The sequence below is a fragment of the Hyalella azteca genome, unplaced genomic scaffold, assembly GCF_000764305.2.
Source record: "Hyalella azteca isolate HAZT.00-mixed unplaced genomic scaffold, Hazt_2.0.2 contig15387, whole genome shotgun sequence".
NCBI lineage: Eukaryota > Metazoa > Arthropoda > Malacostraca > Amphipoda > Hyalellidae > Hyalella > Hyalella azteca.
In genome coordinates, this window is record NW_025945243.1 from 577,064 (window position 1) to 596,491 (window position 19,428).

General features: G+C 36.8%; 1 protein-coding gene across 2 annotated transcripts; it reads left to right on the forward strand.

The window, feature by feature from the left end:
• Positions 1-4,552: 4,552 nt before the first annotated feature.
• LOC108672840 (apoptosis-inducing factor 1, mitochondrial) lies at positions 4,553-16,313 on the forward strand. Of its 2 annotated transcripts, XM_047884390.1 has the most exons (14): positions 4,553-4,656; positions 7,340-7,515; positions 8,479-8,771; positions 8,811-8,971; positions 9,249-9,349; positions 9,785-9,915; positions 10,424-10,599; positions 11,011-11,196; positions 11,416-11,615; positions 11,812-11,952; positions 12,427-12,538; positions 12,992-13,128; positions 13,619-13,831; positions 14,064-16,313. In XM_047884390.1, the coding sequence occupies exons 1-14, from the start codon at positions 4,572-4,574 to the stop codon at positions 14,133-14,135; spliced, it is 2,184 nt and encodes a 727-aa protein (XP_047740346.1). In that variant the 5' UTR covers positions 4,553-4,571; the 3' UTR covers positions 14,136-16,313. The 2 variants fall into 2 exon arrangements, with proteins under 2 accessions (XP_047740346.1, XP_018016073.1); XM_018160584.1 differs by having other exon boundaries at positions 8,479-8,971.
• The last annotated feature ends 3,115 nt before the right edge of the window (positions 16,314-19,428 follow it).

Below are 19,428 nucleotides of genomic sequence, written 5' to 3' on the forward strand. Positions count from 1 at the left end.
GGAGAAAATAAAATACTTAAAAAAAACTTTTTTAAAAAACCACGTTTTTCTTGTGGACTAAAAAGTAGAAAATAAATTATGGCTCGCCCCAAAAAACGTGTGTCGGGCTGTACGTTCACCATCAAATTTCCAAAGTTCGTGTGTTGTGTGCTTTTCGCTTTAATCATAAATCTGCCCGACACACGTTTTTTGGGGCGAGCCATAATTTATTTTCTACTTTTTAGTCTACAAGAAAAACGTGTTTTTTTTAAAAAGTTTTTTTTAAGTATTTTATTTGAAATTACATTAAGACTAATGAGAGGTAGGAGCCAGCAATTTATGGTGAGTGAAGCTGGAGTATAGACCTGTATTTTGCATGTTTCAATTCAAGTTTAATTTAGCTAGTAAAAAAATGGCATCATTATAAAAAAGTGGTCTAAGTTACCCCATTTTACGGTACTCACTGCAGTGAGTGACAGACAGCGCATTTTCTCATTGACGAAAACATAAAGTCACAGAAAGACAGAGGGAAATGACCAGCACAATAGGGCATTTTTCCACAAATGAGAAAATGTGCTAAAAATGTCTTGTTAACTGCCAATTTTGGCACATATTGCCATATTACTCACGAAAGAAGGTGAAAATTAAAAAAATTTTCTTGTGCTAAACATCACTGCTAGGTCTTAATGAATATGTGTACCAAGTTTCATTGAGCTACGGTCATTACTTTGGGAGATATTCCTTGCTCACTAAATTTAGATATTTTCCATGAGACTGGCCACATGTCAGGTCTCAAATTTGTCCAAGACGTTTGTAACACGCGCATATTCCATTGATGATATTCGTATCACTGGAAAAATTCATACAAGTATCATTATGTTGCAAGTCAGATCACACGCTTTAATATGAATCAATGGGAAATTTGTTTATGCAATTTTCTTCTGATAATAAATGACCTATAAATGACCTGCAAGATTTTATTTTTTCCATGAGTAACAGGCTTGAATGGGCAGCTTGATGGCAAATGGATCTCACTTACATAATGATTTAATTATCATGAATGTTGTGGTTATTTTCATGTCACTAAGACACTTCTGAATAAAAATGAAAAAAACCTAATGGCCCTATAATTAGTGAACAAGATTATTATGCACAAAAAATGTACTACATAGATGTGAGAAAAGGGTTTGATTGCAATTTTTCATTGGAATCATATCTTAAGTTTGGATATAATTTTTGGTCATCTTGGATGACAGGTCATGAGTCTAATGATCAGTCATATAACTTGAGAATGCAGCAGTAGTTGGAAAGAAATGCTATGATATAAACACATGCTAAAGGCTTTAGTGAGTTCTTGTTTGTGATTTAATTATGATATGTTACCTAGTTGGAAGAATGCTCATCCACATGCCTTGGGAAGAAACCCCTATCATAAAATTAAATAGTACCATAAATAAAGTGGGCATATTCTATTTTTCATTTACTGCATCTGGAATCTTGATACACTTTTAAAATTTCCCATTCTAGATGATACCACTATGTCAACATATACTGTAAATTTGACAACAATACGCTGTAAATTTGAAAAAATAACAAGTCACATCACTTCATAGAATGGAATAGAATCGAAGTGTTGCCACTGAAGAAACAGGCTCATGGCCTGTTGCCAATTCTTGTACTTTTCATGACTTGATTCACAAGGTTGATTTTTATGTTTAGATCATTACCTATATAGTCAAATGGGGTAAGACAGGATCGCAGCCTTCATGGGGTAAGAAAGGACCAGCCCATATCATGCATTCTAATTGCACTGAATTTAATTTGATAGAAGAATATGTTAGAGCAATCATTGCAGTCATTTCAGTGCTTGTTTCAACCCTCTTCTGCAAATAATGAATTTCTGGCTAATTTTTAAAGAGGTTTAGGGTTTTTTATTTATTCATGGTATAGATGCTACATGCTTGTTAGAGATTTCGGTCCTGTCTTACCCCATCTGACTATATTTGTTGAAGTTCACTCTGTGATGAATGATTCAGGAATGTGTTACGCTTAAATTTGCTGTACGCACCTGAACAACAGAGGTGCATTTTTATAGTTTTAATTTGTTCACTTTGTAACTGGTATTCATTGGATATTCCTGAGAGAGTAGGAAATTTGCAATTCATATTTGTGAGTGGCTTGCATTTCTTGAATGCAAGTTGTCATATATTAAATAGGTTTAGGTTTGGTAAGTCTGGTGATGGAGTATTTAAAACTGAGTAAACAGTTCTGGGTGAGAGTAAGGTGTGACCTTCATATTTTAAGGAAGGCTTGCATTTGTTCATGCACAATATTTATGACTGAGGTGAAGCGGTGAGTTCATTAGTAGAGAAACCTAAGAAGGCACCGCTGGTTTGAAAAAATTAAACCATTAATGCGTTATCCGTGAGGTTTGTTGCATATAAAGAATATAATGTACATAGACTTAAGGTTATCTCATTATTAATGAATTAGTGTTTTCATTGTTAAGTTATTGAACTACTGAAGAAACCTATCAACTAATGACTGCATAGATCCTATCGACTATTTACTGGCAACAACCAGATGACCTTGAGATAAATTTTACAACGACTCGTGTGTCACACTATGAGACCTGGTTGATATGCATCCAGAAATGAATTTTTTCATGTTTTTGCCCTATTTTATTGACATTGTCCAAATAACTTTACTTCAGATTCTGAATGATTATATCTCCCATTGCGAGTTTTCTATTTTCTTGTGTCTTTTAGAAAATGTTTGTTGTTTAAAAGCCACAATTATTGCATTAAATAAATCATTGAGCACTTAGGCATGTAACCTACCATGAGGTTACTAAATAATTAATAATTCAATTTATGATTAATTTAATAATTAATTGAATATTAATATAATTATTAATAATTAATTAAAAATAATAACTACAATTTTTAATTAATATTTTATTTTATTTTATTCTACAGCTACAGCTGGTAAAAATGAGCATCATAGGAATGAGGGTAGAATTGTCATCCATACATCCCAAATTGTGTGAATGGATTTAGTAAGCATTTTATTAATCCTGTTCATACAAAAGAATGAAAATGTTGCTTCTATTACAGAATTAGTTCTTGAATACACTTGTAAAAATTACCATAATACTTGTGACTACCATACTACCATAACCATACTGTAATACTACAGTACTTACATACTATAATATTATGGTTGCAATGCCAGTAGTACGGCATTGCCAACCCTAATCTGGAAAAAAGTCAGTAGCACATCTGCTTTCATTGTGTAAATCATGTGTATGATATTTTGCTACCTTAACCCTTTACGCCCTGAATTTCTGGGATGAAAATCGTAAAATTCACTTTTTTGGTTTTAAGTCTCACTTCAAAGCTGACATTCTGACCTATCCAACGGTACCAAAATCATCTCTGTATGTTGATTTATGCCTTGACGACAGTTTGTGAAAGGGTTAGGGGTGGGGGAGTTCTTTAACATTTAATATGGGCAAAAATTACTGGTCAGGCACATAAATAGACAACCTGAAGACGCTGCTCTTTAGTTACCCGGCTGCTGTTGTGTGGGATGGTGCTCATGCAGTCGTTCCCAGCATCCTTGACTGAATTTTGGCTCCAGTAATGTCTAGTCTTGCATCTATGTCACCTTGAATGCCTATTTTGAGGGGCTCGGGACTTTGTCGCGCCCTACTGAACATTCACACTTATTGTCACTGCAAACCTATCTCCTCCCAGAGTTTTTAAGCTACAGCAATGAGTAATATACCGTTCGATTCGCAAATAAAAGATCTAGAGATTGGTCGAAGCTTTTTTTCATTTTCGGTATAGTTTTGAAAATATTTTGAAAAAAGGGGAGGGGAAATTCAAAAGGGGGGGAAAATTGGACATTGCCATTGGAAATTGGAAATTTTATTTCGGTTACTTACCGACAGATAACTTTGAAACTTGGTACACATATGTAAAAAATAAATCTAAGACTTTTTTATTCCTGTGAATTTTTAAAAAAAATGACAGAAAACTTGAAATTGTTGGAAAACCGATGTTTTTTTCTGTGTGACGAATTCGTCACGCCAGGACGTAAAGTGTTAAATAGCTTATTTTTGCTCCCACAGTGTGCATCATGTTCAACTCTTATAGGTGGCATGATTTGTTATAAATTCATAAATGTTAATTTGTTGGGTGTGACTTGGAGGCAAATTGCTATTGAATTGATATTTAGTCTAATTGAAATCTTGAAGTGTTGCATCCTTCATTCTTGATTCTTTCAAATGCAACTTTAATCCTTCTTATTTTTATCCTTTCATCTAACCACTTGGATTGGTGCTAATGGTAATAATCACTTGCCAATCATGCCTTGCTTAAAAGGTAATCATGATCAGTAAACTGCTGACCATGAAGGGCATGGTCTTGACAGGAAATTGTGACTGTTAACCATATGAGGCAGAAGGGATTAGGAAGAAGTGCATGGTAGAGAGAATGGCAACACAAAATATATAAATCAATAAGCCATTCCCTCACAGTATACTAAGCTTTTATCCCATTTATTCCAGGAAAAGTATACAATTCAAAATGATAATTAGTTTACGAACAGTGTCTTGTGCTACTCATCAAAATGTCTTATTGAGATATGTTCAAAGGAGCTGTCCTCGCAATAGTGAGTATCTCTGTTTTTTGTCACAAGTTACATCTACAATTTCACTAGAATTAGTTAGTCCCTCCAGCTTCATGCTGTGTTTTCCTCATTGGTTACCTCTACAGTTTAATTAATATTTATGAGCTATCCTTGTTGTTGAGGCTTCTAGTGTCTATTGGACATTGGTCTAGGAAATCTAGGCCATACTTTCTTCATATGCACTGTATATATATACATGTGACTGTGTTGAAATTATATCTATTCTATTTCAAATTTACTTGAAGAACAAGAATATGTAATATTTTTTCCTATGCTAGATATGAATTACATGTCAGCTTTGTTTCTAAACTTATTGTGTGTGATCTCTTATTTACTTTTAGGCTAACATGAAATAATTATCAGTTATCTAAAGATCATTGCTTGCCATTTCTAACACAACCCAATTTATGTTGGTTACGTACTGCTTAATTTGAATGAATGTATGTATAAGCCATTCTAAGGTATTGCAATTGAAAAAAATTCAATTTTATACTTTTGTGTGTGAGAAATTCATGCTCTGTTTCAAATTAGCAGGAATCAAAAGGCTGCCCAATTGTCTTACTGTTGGTGGTGGAATTTATTCACATTCCAAATTAATCTGTCATTGTGAACTATTACTTTTACCGTACCGTAAAACCGTTACTTTTACCGTTACTTTTTTAGTACCGTAAACTGGGGTAACTTAGACTCCTGGGGTAACTTAGACTCCTGGGGTAACTTAGACCACTTTTCATTTTTTTAACAAAAACCCCCAAAACTCAAAAACTATTTGACATAGAAAAATTCTGTCAATGGGCATTAAAGGCCTAATACTGAGGCTATGTAACACAATAGAAAGATTTAAAAAGTTTGCATATCTAATAGGTTAAAAAATTAAAAATGTGACCCACAAAAAAAAGCTATTATTTAAAGCCTGTCGGAGTACCCCCCTCCATTTTTTTTTATTTTTTGGCAAAATACCTCCAGGTTTTGATGCATTGTATTACAACTCTTCTAGTTACATATGCAACAAACAAATTTTAGGAAAGTCTCATAGTTTGCAAATGGGGGGGGCGCCGCCCCCAATGGGGGAACTTAGACCACCTAATGTCAGCCCTGACGGGGTAACATAGACCGGCTTGGAAATTAATTTAAAATTACCATGTATAACATTTCATGTTTGATACCTACACCTATTAATGTTTTTTCTTTAGGTTTCAGACTCTACAGAGTCTTATATATGGTAATTTTAACTTAATTTCCAAGCCAGTCTATGTTAACCCTGTCAGGGCTGCCATTAGGTGGTCAGAGTTCCCCAGTCTGGGGGAACTTAGACCACCTGGGGAGCGGGACCCCCCATTTGCAAACTATGAAACTTTCCTCAAGTTTTTCATTTGCATATGTAACTAGAAGAGTTCTACTATAATGCACCAAAACCTGGAGTTACTTGGAGTTATTTTACCAAAAAATATAATTGATTTTACCACACAGTCTAAGATACCCCCAGAGCTGGGGTAAAAAAGACCATCGATTTTTTTTAAATTACATCAAAACTATGAGAGGCAGGAGCCAGCAATTTATGGTGTGTGAAGCTACATTATAGACCCGTATTTTGCATGTTTCAATTTAAGTTTAACTTATCTAGTAAAAAAATGTCATAATTTTTTAAAAAAAAGTGGTCTAAGTTACCCCAGTTTACGGTATATATGAAGCATAAAGTTCTGTTCACAAGGTTATGACCTAGCATGTGAGAACTATAAATATTTTTCATATAGTCTTTAATCCTGTGTTTTTTAAGCTCCTTGACTAAAATGGTTGTAAATGTTGTATTTGATTTTAATTAAATGGAAGCATGTGACCTTCCTTGGATTCATTTGGTTATGTATTTTATTATATTCCTGTATCAGTGTGGGTACCTTATACTATAGATAAAATACTTAAAAAAAACTTAAAAAAAAACTGTTTTTCTGGTGGACTAAAAAGTAGAAAATAAATTATGGTTCGCCCCAAAAAAACGTGTGTCGGGCAGATTTATGATTAAAGCGAAAAGCACACAACACTTAAATTTTGGAAATTTGATGGTGAACGTACAGCACGACCCACGTTTTTTTGGGGTGAACCATAATTTATTTTCTACTTTTTAGTCCACCAGAAAAACGTTTTTTTTCAAGTTTTTTTTTAAGTATTTTATTTTCTACTTTTTAGTCCACAAGAAAAACGATTAAGACTTGATTAAGTATAACTTGACGTACGTATCGATGATACGCAGCGTTAGCGCCTGCTTGTCTATAATGTGAGCGCCCGCACGTCATACTATATATATATATATACTATATATATACTTTACTCAATTAAACTAATTTCGGTCTCTAATTACTAGTTTTTATGATTTTATCTGAAATTGTTAGGCGAAAATAGCCTGCATGCCGAATTTCAGATCTCTAGAACAATCAAAAGTGGGCTAATTTTTGTTGTCAATGTTAACAACAAACAAACAAACAAACAAATAAACAAACAAACAAACAAACGCAAAGCTAAGCTAAGAAAAACGTGTTAAAAAATGATATTATTGTGAAGAAACTTGTGCATCATTAGCCAATTAAAATTATCTCATTGTAGATGGACTTGTGGGAATTTCATGTATTTTGTGGGAAGTTAATGTAACAAGTTTTTGCTTTGTGTGCAGAACTTGTGTTTGGTCGCAATGCCAGCAACTATGGAATCAAGAACTTCAAGCCCCCCACCATGAACAGTTTACCTGTTCCTCAGGGCTCTTGGAGTACAGAATATGCCAGGAAGCAGAAGAAATACAATGCTCTTCTTATGGGAGGGCTGGCCTTCTGTGGTGCCACACTCCTGGTGGTAAGTGCCTGTGATGCTCAGCAATGATGCTAATTAAGATATTTGAGCAGCTTTTGCAGCACTATTTATTTGTGTATACAATTCAGAATTATTTCACATTCTGAATTGTTGAAGTTAAAGGGTGCAGAATATAATTGTATAATTTTCCTACTTCTCAAGAGAAAATTTTTGTTCACATCCATCTTTAGGGTATGTACTATATTTGTCACTAGTCTCATTCTGGAAAATCTTTCTCATAATGTATTCAAATGAAAGAACTGACCAGCTTAATTGCCTTAGCTTATAAAGAGCAATTATCCATCAACTTCTCTGGTGGAAAAAAGTCCAATTTGTTCATGCAATGTCAGTGCTTTGAGGAACTTTATTTTAATTCTGGCAAACTAAGTGTATGTTGTATCTTTTAAAATAGTGATAAGTTTTTAATGTACTTGGCTGGTTGATGTTAGGGAACATTTTATTTGTTTAATTTTTTCTGCATCAAATATCCTTCTTCTTCTATGTGAAGGATATTTAAGGATATTAGTCTTCTTTTTCACACGCCCATCAATGAGAATATAAATTTAAATCAATTTGCTGTTGTTATTAATTTTCTGTGAGTCAAGTTACTATCATTTTTGAACAATTGATTCTCAAAATGTTCAATCTTTTCTATCTAAGTATCAAGTTTTTTTTTTGTTAGTCCTTGCCTAAAACATCCTGAATCCCCCTTTGAACATTGAACAACATCCCTATTGTAATTGGCAAATTCTAAATCCCCCATGCTTGCCCAATTGGATGCCTCACCGAGCTACTTAGGAAATATATGGTGGGTGTAAAAATTATTACTTGAAACATTTTGCTCAAATCTTAGTCTATTTGCTCTACAAACCCATCTAAAAGTGTAAGTCTCCCATTTTCTATGTAGAATTCCCCTCAGTCCATAATTTTTGGAAACTAATCTGAAAAACCTTAATTTTCTTGCAGGGCAAGCAGACAGGTTTACTTAACTTTAATCTGCGTCCTGAGTACAAAGGAACTTTTGACCCTCCCATTCTGTCAAACTCGGAAATTGTGGTTAAACATTTTGAAGCTCCTACGCTAGACCTACCCCCTCCACCTGTCACGTCATCTAAAGAACCTGATGTTCAAGCCCCAGCAAAGAGTGAAACTAAACCCCAGGTACCTGAGACTAAACCCGAAGTTGAGGTGCAAGAGAAATCTAAACTGGAACCCAAAGTTGAGCCAAAAGCCGAACCAAACAAACAAACAGCAGCTGCTGCTGCTCCCGCAGCTGATGCTGCTGCTCCCGCAGCTGATGCTGCTGCTCCCGCAGCTGATGCTCATGCAGCTGAGACAACTGCATCAAAAACTGAAGAGAAGGCATCTAAGGCTTCTGAAAAACCTGCAGCCGCTCCTGAAAAAGCAGTTCCCGTTCCAAACCCTTATGAAGAATTTCCTCCCACCACACTTAAAGATGGTTAGTAGATTTAAAAATTAACTGTTTTTGGAATTCCAGACCTTAATCTTGCCTTCTCTGCTGCTGCCAATTTAACTTTCTCAGTTTGTATCTGGGTTCCAAATTCTAATGTCTGTTCAGATCCTATCATCAATTTATTCTGCTGATGATTATTTATTGCAGCAGACTGCTATTTCAAGTGTGAGTGTTGCAAGTCTTGAAGCTGTCATCAACGTTCGGTGCGAATTGAAGCAATAATTACATAATTCGTTATTGATGCTCATTTCCCTACTGGCAGGTCAGGTTGTGCCAGGCTATGTCCCTTACTTAATTATCGGCGCCGGTACCTCCTCCGTCGCAGCCTTCCGAGCCATCAAGTCTGCTGACCCTAAAGCCAAGGTTGAGCGTTCATGTTTGCCATAATTTCACAAAAATTTTCTTGAATGCCATGGGTTCAATATTTGTTATCCTATTATTTAACTCCAGCTTGCTCTAGTATTACAATCCAGTGCTTGCTTATTACGAGAGGTCATAGGTACCTCAAAATATTACTGTCAATGTTCATTAGCATTTCGAAGTTATCCCTGTGTTCATATACCTGATAGTTATTTATACTATTTTTTTGTGTCTTAGATGTGTGAGTTGTTACTGCTAATGGTTGCAATTTATCGTATATTGTAGAAGTATTGTTGTATTGTATTGTGCTGGCAGTGAGAATAACCAAGTTTTGTAACGATTTCGTATTTGAGTTGATTATTCAATTGATGCTCGGTGCAAACAACCCGAGTTACACTTCTTTAAGGGATTTAAAACATTTGTTATTGTTGTACCCAGGTGTTGGTGGTGTCAGGGGAGGGCGAGGAGCCTTACATGAGGCCTCCTCTCAGCAAGGAGCTCTGGTACAGCGATGATCCTGAGACGCCAAAGTCGCTACACTTTAAACAATGGAATGGCAAATCACGTAGGTGCGTTTTTACGACGGATTTTCTAAGAATGTTGCCTCACCAGTGTATACATGATACGCATCAAGCTTTAAACTCGGACGATCTCATATTGAGCAGCTACTGTTGTACGTTATTCCCCACATAATACAAAACCACTACTAAATTGCTAGTTTTCCTGACAAATTAAAGTGAAGCGCTTCGTAGTCATTTTGAAATGGTTAATCAATACATTAATTGAAATGTAGAACTGATCAATGGAAGTTCATTATTTTTCTTGAAGCATCTGAAATTAGCCCTCCCACCCCCTTACAAGTCATTTTTTTGCGCAATTTAATTCGTTTTCTGTTGGTACGAGTGTCATCAATTTCTAGTTTGATGAACTTCTGATCCCTAATTGTCATATTCAAAAATGTCATTCATTCCCCCCACGTTTGTGTAATTTTTTTACTGTCAACCGTCGAATCATTGTTAAGGTTGACCGGCAGCAATTGTATAGAGACAGTAATAGAAAGTTTGTTTTCTATCACAGTGTTTACTTCGAGCATCCACAATACTACACGCCAACCAGCGAGCTGAGCACGCGTCCTAACGGTGGCGTGTCGCTGCTTAAGAACGTCACAGTGGTTAAACTTGACCCCACGTTCCGCACTGCATTCCTTGAAGACGGCACCGCCATTCGCTACGAGAAGTGCCTCATAGCCACGGGTGAGGAGACTCCTCTCGCGAGTTGCGATCGTATCACAAATGTGTGGAGGCCTGAGGCTCTACATGCCTTGTGGCAGTTAGGGGGTGCGCCGTAGAAATTCCTATTATTTAGATCCGTTTATAGGTATTCTGAGATTAAAATTCCATAACCACGGAATTAGGCTTTTGAAGAGTTGCTCATGCCAAGTTATTGAAATAATTTCTTATTGGACATTAGCAATTAGTTATTCTTCCAATTAATTATCATCAGAGGAGAAACCAAGGTTCCCCGTTTTATAATAGATATTCTCTTCATGTAAAGATGCAAAATAAAGATACGGCTATTTTACATACCAAAATCATACTATATTATGTGCGAATTTTCATCTTCTACCCATCATAGTGATCGGCTGATAACGGTTTTATTATCAGGAGGCAAACCGAAGTCGTTGGCTGTGATAGACCGCGCGGGCTCGGCGGTGGTGGAGAAGACGACGCTGTTCAGGGGCGTTGCAGACTACCGCAGGCTGGAGCAGGTCGTCTCGCAGGGCAAACATGTCACCATCATCGGGGGTGGCTTCCTTGGCTCTGAGCTTGCTTGTGCTATTGGCCACAAGAGTTAGTGTCTCGTTTTTCCCTGAATTGACTCAGTTTGGAGTGTGTTAGTTATGCCGGATTTTGATCTTAGACTAGTTTTATTAATCTTCTTAACATGTGGTAATGAATGTTTCAAAACTTTTCGTTTTTTTCCTTATATCGCTAAGGTTGATTTCAATCGAATTGACTCATAATTAGAGAAACATTGTTATCGTGTCTAATGGAAAAAAAACTTTTTAGGCAAGAAGGTGGGAGGGTCGGTCTCGCAGGTATTCCCAGAGTCGGGCAACATGGGTAAGGTTTTGCCCGAGTATCTGTGCCGTTGGACCACCGACAAAGTCAGGAACGAAGGCGTCGACGTCATCACCGATTCTTTTGTGAAGTATGCGTCTACCACCAGCGATGGCAGAGTGAAGCTTGACCTCAACACTGGCAAGTCGGTGAGCAGCCTATCTTTACTCGCAACACGTGTTTAAATGCAGGTTTGAAATCTCAACGGCCTTCTGCTACAAGAGACTTCATAACAAACAAAACCATGAAACAATTGCCTACAAAATTAATTTATTCGCGATTACGTTTGGCTTTGCTCCTCACAATTCATCATTATGTTTTTGATTCGTGTGCTCTAATGTGCAGTTGATAACAGACCACGTGGTCGTGGCTGTGGGACTTTCTCCAAACACGGAGCTTGGTCTAACATCAGGGCTGGAATTGGACGAGCGCAGGGGAGGCTTCAGAGTCAATGCTGAGCTGGAGGCGAGGTCCAACCTCTGGGTGGTGCGTAATAAAGACCAGCAATATAGTTGCCCAACCAAATATGCTGGATTAAATTATTTACATGGTAGGGCCGAAAAGCACGGTAAAGTTTTGCAGTACCTCAGTGCTCAACTGCACCAAAGGTAAAACAACGCCATTATTCTTTTATATTACCGTGGGTTATATACCTTTAATTTCATTACATAGGTGATAAGTATTTTAGCATCTGCATGCAAACATTTTCTGTCGTTGCTTCGTTTTTACAATGTGATGTTTGAACTGTGACGTGTTTGCTGTATAAAATCTAGTGTCATAAGACAAAAATTGCATGTGTTATGATACGTTTTGTTGAAATGATCTGTTTTACTTTCAAGCCCGCATATCTAATTGAATAGTTTTAGGAATTAACTTACTGCATCATTTTCAATTCTTAGTTATTTTCTTCAGTTCGCAAGAGTATTTTTCCTCCAAAATTTCCCTTCAAATATTTTTCAGGCAGGTGACGCTGCTTGCTTCTATGACGTTCACCTGGGACGGCGTCGAGTGGAGCACCACGATCACGCCATCGTCAGCGGCAGACTCGCCGGCGAGAACATGACCGGTGCCGGTGAGTCTTGCGCTTCTGCGCTCGGATCTACAAATTAACAACGAACGACGATTGACTGCGATTAGAGACTTTATTTTCTAAGTAGTATTATTCAATTGTGAAACTAATGTCTATTTAATCCTCAATGTCTTAGTTCTCCGTGATTTAATTTAATGCTGTTACATTTCAACCATTACTCCTGATAAAGGTCAAGAATTATTTACCTAAATCAGGAGCTCTCTTCTATCAATCGTGAGTCATGAATCTCATGCAGTAGCTTGGTCCACAAGTCTTATGCGCAAATTGCATGAATGGTTTTTGGCATTTGCCTTTTCGTGTTAATAGGACATTCAGACTATGTTCTTTGAATTCCTTTGCCTTTATGGTTGAAGTGAAATGTATGTGAAAGAAATTGAACATCTCTCTGATCGTAGTCTAGCAATGAGTGTTCCTCGCATTTTCACGGTTTTCCAGGCAAGCCGTACTGGCACCAGTCAATGTTCTGGTCTGACCTGGGCCCAGACGTCGGTTACGAGGCGATAGGCATTATCGACTCCTCCCTCCCCACAGTTGGGGTCTTCGCTAAAGCTACTGCCAAGGACTCCCCCAAGGTTCAATTATGTTGACTTGTTTCATTGCAGAATAATCTCGGATATTTTGCAAATAATAGGTTTCATATGTTCAGCGAGTAGCTATACTGTAAAAAAGATTTAATAGATTGTTACTCCGTCAGCCAATCACTGACGGCTTTTCAAGCTATATCCACCAATTACGGACAAGAAATCGGCCACCACGTGTACTATGGGAGTTTAGATAGTACGGCGTGCGACTCCTAGTCAGGACTGTACAGGGACTGTTAGGTTCCGTTTTTAGGCTACATCAACGTTATTAAAAGGTTTCCATGATGTTGGTTTGGTATTTCGTAAACTTAATTAACTAGAACAGGAATTTAATCGGAAAAAAATTTTGTATTGGTTTTTGTGATAAATTTATTTAGTTATCTTAAGAATTTATGGTTATGGCCGTTCTCTCACGACCTACAAATGAGAATGTCATTCGTGCATTAGGCTTACCATAAGCATTCTATCCACGATGGTTCAGGCGGTTGTGGAGGAGACGGGAGAGAGCATCAGGTCTCTTACTGAGGGTCGAGCTGAGCCGATCGTTTCCTCACCTCTGAAGCATTCGAGTGATCCACACCCGCCCGCCGAGGGAGAGAACTACGGCAAGGGCGTCATATTCTACCTTAGAGATAACAAAGTCGTTGGGCTACTCCTCTGGAACGTCTTCAACAGAATGCCCGTCGCGAGAAAAGTGAGTTGCACGAAAGTGCCTCCGTGTATCGGTTTTATTACAAATTTTACTGAGGTAAGTTGCGTCATCTTCATGAAAAGTTGTGGGTGTGAATACTTGGATGATTTTGGTAAAAATCAGTTTGAGCGATCTTGAGTCTCGCGATCGGTAATGCGTTTCATTGAGATCTAGTATACTAAATATTCTTGACGATGTAATTCTCTACCACACTAATAATTATTTCTGTATGCAGGTTCTCAAGGAAGGCAAGAGTTATGACGATCTCAGTGAAGTAGCCAAACTTTTCAATCTTCATTCGGAGTAACTAGCTTCCTTTGAACTACAACACTCCTTTCTCATGTGATACAAGGACTGCTAAAATGAAAACAGGAATCCGCCTTGTACGTGTATGGATACACGAAAACAAAAAAAAAAAAAAATCGAATGTGTTGGTTAAATAAAGAGTTTAAACTGTTGTTACGTTTTCATCGACATCAAGTCTTCTTGATGCTTTCATGTTAAGACCAAGTTGTTGTCGCAGTTTATCGCCCCTTCGTTTCGGCGTCAGTGACGAGTTTTGTTTGCTAGGGGTGGGCTCATTAGTTGTAGGCCTTATGCAATTTATACTTTGTTGCATCGGCTACTTTGTTTAAAGACATCTGAACTTCAAACGAAATTATTTTATGACAGAAATTAGGGAATGTTATCTTGAATGATAAGGATGAAAATTCGCGAGTACCTTCGATTCGCGAGTACATATGACTGAGGGTGCTATTTCGCTGCGTAAACTGCACATGTGTGACGATATCTTTTTCAATATTCAATATCTTTGAATATTTTGCTCGAAGGTTGCTTTTAGTTCATAATTGTTAGTGAAGTGTAATTAGAAGCTCGACTGTGTACTAATTGGTATAGAATATGAATATTGCAATGTCAGCTTGAGCCTGTGCCGAACTAACTCGTGCTACCAGTTTAGTCATGAACTCTTGAGAGGAACGAAGAAAACTGCTTGAGACGTTTCTGCTCAGGAGGGTATCGTTTTCTCCTACTTAACTAATATTTTGTTGCACTGACACTTATTTGTCTAGCAATTAAATTACATGTTATTATTAATGCAGAAATTTAAGCCATAAATTTAAAAAGTTGTCTTGTGTGAAATTTAATTTCGCCTTTATTGATGTCTTAGGCTTCGTGAATTGAATATGGCCAACGAAGAAGACATGACTACTACTCCGGCTGTTGAGAAAGCATTAAATGTTCCCGCGTTTATGTGCAATTTCCGCTATCTATAATTAATGATCAATTGCGAATTCGACCCTGAGTAATGAGACTAATGACTATACTGTTCTTGTTTCATCTGAATGACATGATCTCACCACCGATGCTTAGTGTCCAATAGTTTCTGCGCTATAAACTTATAGCATTCTCAGTAACAAGCGGCCATTGTGGGTGCAACTATACGTTTTGATGAATACTTGTTACGTCTACATATTCCTGTCAAGTATATTTACAGTGAACCTTACAACATCTCGTATGAATTATAAGCTAGCTTGAAAATTGTGTTTATTTGCTGTCCTGTGGATATTATTTAGAAAATGATCCACATAATTGAGTATTGTACAATTACAGTTTAAACACATATTTCAGGTTTTATCTTTCCAAATAACAGGAACATGGCTTTCTTCAGACGAAATTTTGTTAGCGTTTTTTGCCTTTTCTGTCGAAGTAATGTTTTTTTTTTTCTACCAATATATGATGGAAATGTAACCGTTTTAAGGAGGTTGTTGTTGTGCTTCTGTTGTCTATGTAATGAATGCCAACTCGCAGCGTATCCGGACATATTTCTTGCTGAAATATACCATTTTCTTTCGTTCAATTGGTTCCTGATATTCAATTTAATTGAAGTTTGAAACTTTTTCTTCTCAGATGTTATCATGTCTTGAATTATTTCTTGTGTTGCGTCGATACTCAGTTAAATATGGACGGCGATTTAGACTGCATCATGAATATATATTGGTATAAAGGGCACGCTAATAACCCCTATGCTTGGCTTCAGCTAACTAAGTGGCTGAAAATGATTGATCGTCATGACTCCACTCGTTGAACTTCTGTCATTTGTCGTGCGAAATTTCTTTCACACAGTAACTCAACTGTTGGTGAAGAATACACTACGATTTTATTTAATGTATAGATTTTATTGTTGAGTCTTTGTCTTGGCAGTAAAAATGTATGTCATTACATTTATAACTAGTTGCTGCACTTAATAACGTCAGGATGGGCATCTATTGTCATCATTGGTGCTACTTGCTTTTTATCACTTCTTTGAGTGTTGATACCCTTTGTACATATTAAATTATATTGATGATAATACTACTCTGTGGTGTGTTGATGGCTCAAGATTCAACCTTTTAGTGATTTGGACATCAACAACGATGTTTCTGGAAGCGTCCCACAAAATTCGGATGAACTTCGGTGAAATTTTATCAAAAATTTATTGTGAACACTAACTGTTTTATTATCAATGTTGCCCGGTCTATTATTTATTGTTGGTTATTCCAATGCGCTGCGTGTCTCAATTAGCTTGAGCCTCTTCTTGGAGTCATCAGCGCTGCAAAAACGTACGCTGTCAGGTCGTCCAGCGGGGATGCATGTTGTGGGCTTGCACCGCCTAATGCCACCATCAATTTAATATTACTACCTGTGAAAAAATGGAGTTGGTTTGGAGGTAGAGCCATGCCGGGTTATAAAGACTATACTACGTTGAGTGCTAGGGCTGGTTCTGTCTCGCTCCACTAAAATGATTGTGGCTCATTCTGTCTGGCTGCAGGCTTAGGTTAGGAGAGATCGATATTGTACAGCAACTTCTTGTTACAGACCATTGCACTTTGGGTCTTCTCTAACAGGAACGTCACCATATGTCATTGGACTAGAAAAATACGGATTAAGTTTTAATCATAGGATAACATTAAACAGCATATATATTTTACCCTTTATTATTATAGCAAAACTTGAGCAGTGAAAGTATACGTTTTTAATTTTTTTGATGGAACGCTGACGAACATTTTTTGTGTGCATTTATTGTGAATAAAATGTTGATTAGTTTGAGAACGGATAAAGAATAAAATTTGATTGCACTGAGCAGTTTTATCAATAAAAAAACTCATAGTTTAGAGCGAGGTTTTACCTATTGTTCAGAGGAAGTGTGAAAACTTGCACAATATCCCAAATTTTTACTAACTGTAAATATTTTCTTCAGTTGTTGCGGAAAGAAATGGGCTTGTTGGAATGTGCTTGTTTATTTCCGTTGTGAGAATGTGAGTCACATTCTTTGCTCATGCTTGTCAGAGTTGCTCAATAATTTTATTCACTTGCGTCTAGTTGTCTGAAGGTTGCATCGTAACGTGTAAAATACCTTGATTTTGTTTAATTCAGAGTTGGTCTTTCTTCATAAAATTTCTCAGTGCGTTAGTTCATTTAGTTGCAAACTTGCAAGTTTAGTTCAGTCTGTTCAGAATGTTTAAAGGAGTATTGGTCTATTGGACATGGAGACTGGAGTAATTGGTAATAAAAATAATGGTAATGTATCATGTTCATGTATATTGTATGATTATGAATTATGAACATCTGATGAAGCTGAAAATGAAAGCCAGGTAACATGGTGGCAAAGCAAAGAGTTTTTTAGACTCCGTCTCAAGTTCATTTTTGAGTCCTATAAGTAGGCCAGTAAAGTATCATGGATACCAGCTTTATCATATTTAAGAAATTGGTTTAAATCTTGAGTAAATGAGGAAATTAAAAATGAACTGATTCTAAAAAAGCTCTGGTTTGTCACTATGCCAGGTAATATCTCAATATCTTTGAAAATTTACGAGCAGCAGATTACCTAATTAGTTTATACATTGAACAAGATGCTTGCAAAACTGCTGGGTTAATAAGTAATTCCATCAACTTATCAAGACTCCCTCATTTTGACATTCTCCTGGTCCATGCTGTTGGAATTTTTGAAAAAATCTGACTAATCTTCGAATAGGAATTTGCTGGCTGCTGGCCTGCTGCTAGTAGGGTAAACGCGGTATGTGGAATTCTAGAGGGATATTAAATTAACCAGTACACATAGCATATTGGAAAGCAGGACCTGAAAGCTTGGAAAGGCCAGGAACTTTACACTTTCAGTCAATTATGTACATATCCTATCCCTTTAAGAATTCCAGCTGTGATTGGTTAATGGAATTGTAATGTTATTTTGCTTTCTAGCTGTGATTGGTTGATATGGATGCTTTCAAGCTGTGATTGGCTGATGGAGATGCTTTCAAGCTGTGATTGGTTGTGTCCATAAGCCCCGCCCCCATAGTGGCAAACCAGAGCATTTTTAGAATCAGTTCATTCCTAATTTTCTCATTTACTCAAGATTCAAGCCAATTTCTTATGTATCATAATGCTGGTATCCAGGATACTTTACTGGTCTACTTATAGGACTCAAAAATGAACTTGAGGGAGATTCTAAAAAACTCTCTGCTTTGCCACTATGCCCGCCCCCAAATATGGTATATGTGTTACACTTACAGTACTGGTTATTAGTGGTTAACTAAATACTTAACTTAAACTTGATCATTACAAACAAAGGGTCTGGAAAATTCTAACTATCGAATAATCAAACAAGAGACATCCAAATTATTCTATAACAAACCTGATGTACTATACAATTGAAACAGTTTGTCCACTTATGATCCATCTTTACATTTATAGTCAGTAACCTGGCAGAGCACTGCATCAAAGGAAAGCTTTTCACCTTGGGTGGAAAGCTTTTTTATAAGTGAACTTCCATTCTTAGAATTCCAGCCTGCCGGTATATTCCGACATCGTAGGTAATTCCGTCACTCCTCTAGTTTTTCCTTTATATTAAGCTTTGTTTTAGTTCCATGCGTTCATTGATGGTTGAAATGGTGACGTCATACATTTGCGTGTCGAAATACTGCAAAAACACAAGGTCTTGGCCATCTAGCGGGAAAATATTGAGATCCAAAGAGAGACAATGCATGCCACGTGGTGAGATCATCGAAAAATGTGTCAAATTTGACAGTTGACATGGCTCTACCAAATAGTGAATAACTGTTTTTATAGGAAGAATATTATGGTTTGAGACTTTTAAATATGTCTGTGAATATATTAGGAATCCTTTAAGTATACTTGTATTCGCTGATTTCAAGTCGTAAATAAATTAATAGATGATTAAGTTGAGATGTTGGATTTCGACACATGAAAACTAATTCCGACACAACTTGAATTGGACACACACAGATCGTTCAAAGCTTTGTACAAAAATTGAAATTTGCTTAATTAAAAGCCTAATAGCTGTTAATTAAAACGTAATTAAGTAGTGTTCAATATTCATTAGTGTTCTAATTCAAAGCCGTGTTGTATCCCAATACAGCTCACACAGCAAACGGAATTCGAACACGTGGATGTCGGCAATACGTATCAGTTAAATTTGAAGCGCTGACGCAATACGACTCACCACGTGTCGGATGTTGCCACACAAAGTGATGGAATATAGGGATTTGGTAGGTTTCCATTCTAAAGGCTTTTTAATAAATATGGCAACATTTTGTGACGTTTCA